Below are 5814 nucleotides of genomic sequence, written 5' to 3' on the forward strand. Positions count from 1 at the left end.
AAAAAAAAAAAAAGTCCGGGCGCAGTGGCTCATATCTGTAATCCCAGCACTTTGGGAGGCCGAGGAAGGCAGATCACGAGGTCAGGAGATTGAGTAAAACCCCGTCTCTAGTAAACATACAAAAAATTAGCCAGGCGTGGTGGCGGGCATCTGTAGTCCCAGCTACTTGGGAGGCTGAGGCAGGAGAATCACTTGAACTCACTTGAGGCAGAGGTTGCAGTGAGCAATTAGCCAGGCGAGGTGGCAGGCACCTGCAGTCCCAGCTGCTCAGGAGGCTGAGGCAGGAGAATGGCGCAAACCCGGGAGGCGGAGCTTGCAGTGAGCCAAGATCACGCCACTGCACTCCAGCCTGGGCGACAGAGTGAGACTCCGTCTCAAAAGAAAAACAAAACAAAAAAAATTGTATCTGTAAATATCCTAAAGTTGAGACTTGCCTGACTTTCCTACTGTTTCCTTAGCCTCAAATTACTCAAAGTTAATGAGGCGCTACATTAACAATTTTCTGGTGATTGAGGCTCTATGAATACCAAAAACAGAAATATAATCCAGAAAGCCGTATTAAAAACCCAACAGGCAAAAATATGGGGTCCACTTAGTGTTACTGAAAACACACAATCCTTACTCTATTTCTAGAGTTCCTTCATCCAACACATGTTTATCAAGCACCTCTGCTGTGTCAGGCACTGTCCCACCAGCTGGGGTGAACAAATGGGCCACGTCCCTGTTTTCATGAAACTGCATTCTAATGGAACAATTAACAACTGTCAGGTGGAAGTAAGTGTGATGCAGAAAACTGAAGGGAGGTCAGGGCATAGGGTTACTGTCAGGCTATTTTAGAAAGGCTGGTGAGGGCTGAACACTCATAACGTGACTTCTGAGCAGACTCGAATGAAAAAATGAGAACTTCACTAAATCCTATGATTCTTCAATGTTTTCAAGTTTGCATCCAAAAGACTGAAACACAGTAACTTCTTCCCTTTATTCTATAAATAGGCAAACTACCTGAACGGCTTCTAGAAAGTGGAGGTGGGGCCACGGTAGGTCAATTGTGGGGAAGAAAATGTTGAGGAATGAAATGATAAAGCCTAGTAAAGCTTTCTATTTGCAACAATGAATTTTTAATCGTCAAAACTGAAGGATCTCAAAGAATTTTAATGTGCACTTCCCCCACCCTGCTACCTTCAGAAGGAAAAGTTGTCATCATAACTGTTTTCTAAAGACAGAGATGAAAGGAACTGCTCAATTTCACAACTTGTCATTATTAGAGGGAAAAGTACTTAATGCTGAAAATATTAAGTAAGCATTGACAAGGAATATGAGATAAAGATCAGCACATCATTTTGGCTAGGAGAGAAAAAGAGCTAAAGGGAGAGAATGGTGCCTAAGCTAATTCATTCATTTTATGTGCTTCTTTATGATAAAGTTTAATAAATTTTTTTCTAAAATACTTTACCTTCCTGAAACCACCAGAGTTCCATCATCGAGTAAATAATCCTTCACATTCTGAGGAAGTGGAAGAATGACACTAAAAAAAAAAAAACAAAAAAAAACACACACACCAAAAAAGGCATCATTTTAAAAGATCAACTATAAGCAGAGAGAAAAATGTCCACCCTTTATTGATTTTGGATTTACTTATTTCAATATAATACAAATGTATTTAATATAAAGTAGAAAATGTTAATGATGTATATTTGGTAGCAGCAGACAAGGAATTAGAATAATATGATTAAATACTGCGGTTCACCTTATTGCCACAAAAACCAGCCAAATCCAAACAATCAGATGGAAATCACAGTATGAAAGCAACAAGCTCAAAAGGATTCTGAGTGAGCACAACATTTCTGTGTCTTTAAGAAATCAGAGACCAGCAGATATTTGCTGCAACACAGGAAATGCAGCAAAACAAACCAGAAGATGACTAGCGTTTGGTCACCTTCTAAAGATAGAGGGCAGAAGTAGAGTCAAGATCTGGAAACCATTTTTGGGTTGGCAATGAGCACCCACAGCTAAGAATTCATGATACTTTCGGATGTGTCTTGCTGTCATTCTATTCAGCTGATCACCAGAAATAAAGGTTGCTTAAACTGGGCATGCTTTAGCTTAATTTGTTTCAGATAATCATAATTAAGGATGGCAAAGTCATATTTGAAGTCTCTTAAAAACTTATGGGATAATTTGTTTTTTACCTTGAAATAATAAATTATCAAAAAGCCCTACCACAGATACCTAAGAGTGCTGGTATTATTTTGATCTTGAGGCATATACATTTTCAAAAAGTGGAAAAGCTTACAGCCTGCTTTCAGGAAGTTAACACAACATCAGTGACTTATGTCTCATTTATTTATGGAATAAGTTTTTTTTTGGCACATTACAAATGATTTTGTGCACAAAAAAAAGAGTATTCATGGGCTACTTCGGTTTTAAAAATAAATATTTGATTTATCAAAAGTACGATTTCACATTCAAAAATCTAGTTCTGGCCGAGCGCGGTGGCTCACACCTGTAATCCCAGCACTTTGGGAGGCCGAGGCGGGAGGATCACGAGGTCAGGAAATCAAGACCATCCTGGCTAACACGGTGAAACCCCCGTCTCTACTAAAAATACAAAAAATTAGCCGGGGGTGGTGGCGGGCGCCTGTAGTCCCAGCTACTCGGGAAGCTGTGGCAGGAGAATGGCGTGAACTCCAGAGGCGAAGTTTGTAGTGAGCCAAGATCGCTGCCACTGCAATCTAGCCTGGGCGACAGAGCAAAACTCCGTCTCAAAAAAAAAAAAAAAAAAAAAAATCTAGTTCTTCCTCAGGCTTTCAATTTCATCTAACAAATCTTATTATGTTTGAAAATCTACTAAATTTTAATCAATTTCATGTGAAATTTTGTAACTTAAAAGTCTCTTTAAAAATTTAAATTCTATTTATACACTACTCAATTTTCTTTTTTAATATATCTATTGGCTGATTGCAAACAAACCTAAGTATTTTACTCTTACAAAGCTAACAAACGAAATTGTTAAGTACAATGAATCCAAGGTTCTACTAGACATTCCAATACTATTTAAGAACCTGAAACTTTTCTTATACATTTTAACTGACCATTCTGAGCCTATTACACATTTTCAAGTACATACCCAATCTTTATTGAATGAAACCATTATATAATGAATCAGCAATTACTGAAATGTTGGCTCAAAAAAATCAGTAAGTGCAAACTCCAGATTTTCTATAAACACCTTTAAAAAAACTGAGAGACGAAATTGTATATATTAATACTTGCCGCCTACCTAATGCTTTGAAGTATTTATACATTGTGGAATGGTTAAATGTAGCTAACTAACAAATGCATTACCTAACAGAGTTATTTTTGTGATGAGAACACTAACATCCACTCTCCGTTTTTCACGAATACTATACGTATATCGTCATTATAGTCTCTATGCTATACAACAGATCTATGTACTTGTTCTCGTATCTAACTGTAATTACGTATCCTTTCACCTTCCCAATCTCCAACCTCTGGGGAGGTGGTGAAAAGCAATTAAGCCACCGGGTGGCCTTGGGCAGTGATCATCTTGAGCCTGGGGCCATTCTAAAAGTAGTGGTGGTGAACTCCCAAGCCTAAACTACGTTAATCCACTACTTCTCCCGCCTCCGACCCTCACTGAAACCACAACTGACCCTCCTAGCCAGCACACTCGCTGGCTTGCAACAGGACGCAGACAACTGCTTACCTACTTCCCTCTCGACACACTCCCTCCCATGCAGTCGCTAGAAGGCCTGCATTTTTTGGGATGGCAGTAAGATTCGCTCACAAGTCGCAGTTCCCTTTGGCCGGTAGGCCGGGCGAACCCCCTCCCATCTCACCTCTTGATGGTAACGCCTCGGAAGAGCGGGTACCACGCGGAGAACTGGCAGTGCAGCACATGCTCCTTCTTCATTCTCCAGCTGCCGCCGCCGCTGCCTTTCCCTCTCCTGCTTGCACCCTCCCGGAACCCTGGGCTCCGGCCCCGGAAGTGCCCACCGAGCTATTTTGGTTCAAGGACTCTTCCGGTCCCTAAAGCAAGAAGGAACACCGAGAAAGGGAAGCGGAGAAGGACAATCCCGGGGCATACGCTTGACACACACGCACACAAAAAGAGCTTTAGTCTCGAAAGAGGAATTACTGAAATGTTGAGAGAGGAATTTTAAGAAGTTTACAACTCCGTCTTTGCCCTAGACACACACTGACCCGGAAAGTAATCACCTGGAGCTAGGTCAAAGGCAGGGGTTCTACGGATGCCGGGAGGAGGGCGCGCGCCCATCCTGTTAGCACCGCGAGAGGCGCCGGTGTCTGGAATCGTGGCACCGGCATCGGCTGACACTGCTGCCTCCAGCTAGTTATTTCGTCCTCTTCCGTTCTTCACCCCTACATCTTGGAGTAAGTAACCGGGGCAGGCCAGTCACAGCACAAAATCTCCTTGGGGAGGAGAAGTAAAAAGGGAGAGGGAGCACATCTGCATGGTGCGTGCAGCCGCGCGGTGTCTCCCAGGCTGCGGCTGGGCACGCGTCCAGGCGCCCAAGAGGGAAACTGGGGATTGGAGCGGAGGAGCCTGGGCTACTCCGAGTAAAGAAAGCGAGGAACACCACAGCTAAGTGTTGCTTCCAGTGTAAAGGTTGCAGCATCTGCAGAGGAGTAGAATGCTTGGCAGAGGGAATATCGCCTGTACGATCCTGAGGGGTTCGACTTTGGGAGGGAAAAGGCGAGAGGTAAATTTGAGAAAGCGGAGGAAAAAGGAGACTTGTCTCCTTTGAGCGTTGTATTCGTTTAGTCTCGCCTCGCAAAAGTTATCAAGCTGGAAAAAACGCAGATTTTTAATCAGTATTCCTGCAGTGATCGAATCATAAGACTGGAAGAATTCGAATCGAACTTGTACTATCCTTCTTTTTTCCTTTGCTTCACTCCTGTCACCCAGCAAAGTTCAGTTTTGTTTGTTTCGTTAAAGAGAATGAGAAGTAACCAGCTGCTTTTATTTATTTATTTGAGACGGAGTCTCACTGTGTGCCCAGGCTGGAGTGTAGTGGCGCAATCTCGGCTCACTGCAGCCTCCGCCTCCCGGGGTCAAGTGATTCTCCTGCCTTAGCCTCTCGAGTAGCTGAGAGCGCGCGCGCCTCCACGCCGGCTGATTTTTGTATTTTTGGTAGAGACGGGGCTTCGCCATATTTGCCAGGCTGGTCTCGAACTCCTGACCTTAGGTGATCTGCCCGCCTTAGCCTCCCAAAGTGCTGGGCTTACAGGCGTGAGCCACCGCGTCCGGCCTACCAGCCAGCCGCTTTTAACCCCTAGTCGTGTGGCTTACCCTACGAGCATTTGGCTTGCGCGAGGCATCTATGTCTAAAGATATCTCCTTAAATGTACATTCTTCCTGGTCCACCTAAGTAGTTTTAAATTAAAAACAGCCCCACGGACCGCAGGCCTCTTCAGAAGGGTATTCCTTAGAATAATAAACAGGATTCTCTGCGTATTTTGAGTTAGAAACTCTTCCCCCCAGGAATATATACATTGTTTTAGGTTTTGTTTTGTTTTTCTCAAAAATGTTACTGGCTAAGTGGCTAGTTGGAAGCAGTGCTTTAAAGAATAACATTTTCAAAGCAGAGGTAAATAGATTATAATATTGCAAGGTATGTTGGTGGGGGTTGGACAGTAATGGTTCATTTATGCCTTGATCTGGAATTATGCAGTCCTTTCTGTTTTGAGGGAGAGAAGCAATATTGTATATATGTCTGGAGGGTGGTGGTAGAAAGACTTAATGGCAGGCAGGAGCGGTCGCTCAAATAATTG

The 5814-nt window shown here is 43.1% G+C and overlaps 2 protein-coding genes across 2 annotated transcripts in view; one reads left to right on the forward strand and one right to left on the reverse strand.

Moving 5' to 3' along the window:
* Positions 1–4221, reverse strand: part of CDC123 (cell division cycle 123) — a 70465-nt gene extending 66244 nt beyond the window's left edge. Inside the window, exons 1-2 of the mRNA XM_011974894.1 lie at positions 3861–4221; positions 1454–1525 (exon numbers count right to left, since the gene is read on the reverse strand). Of these exons, the coding sequence (XP_011830284.1) occupies positions 1454–1525; positions 3861–3934 (146 nt within the window). The 5' untranslated portion in view covers positions 3935–4221. The remainder of the gene's footprint in view (positions 1–1453; positions 1526–3860) is intronic.
* NUDT5 (nudix (nucleoside diphosphate linked moiety X)-type motif 5) overlaps positions 4072–5814 on the forward strand; it is a 51235-nt gene continuing 49492 nt past the window's right edge. The window contains exon 1 of the mRNA XM_011974943.1: positions 4072–4413. The gene's annotated coding sequence lies outside the window, so the exon portion shown is untranslated. The remainder of the gene's footprint in view (positions 4414–5814) is intronic.

This window comes from Mandrillus leucophaeus, unplaced genomic scaffold (assembly GCF_000951045.1).
Source record: "Mandrillus leucophaeus isolate KB7577 unplaced genomic scaffold, Mleu.le_1.0 Scaffold15, whole genome shotgun sequence".
NCBI classification, from domain to species: Eukaryota; Metazoa; Chordata; class Mammalia; order Primates; family Cercopithecidae; genus Mandrillus; species Mandrillus leucophaeus.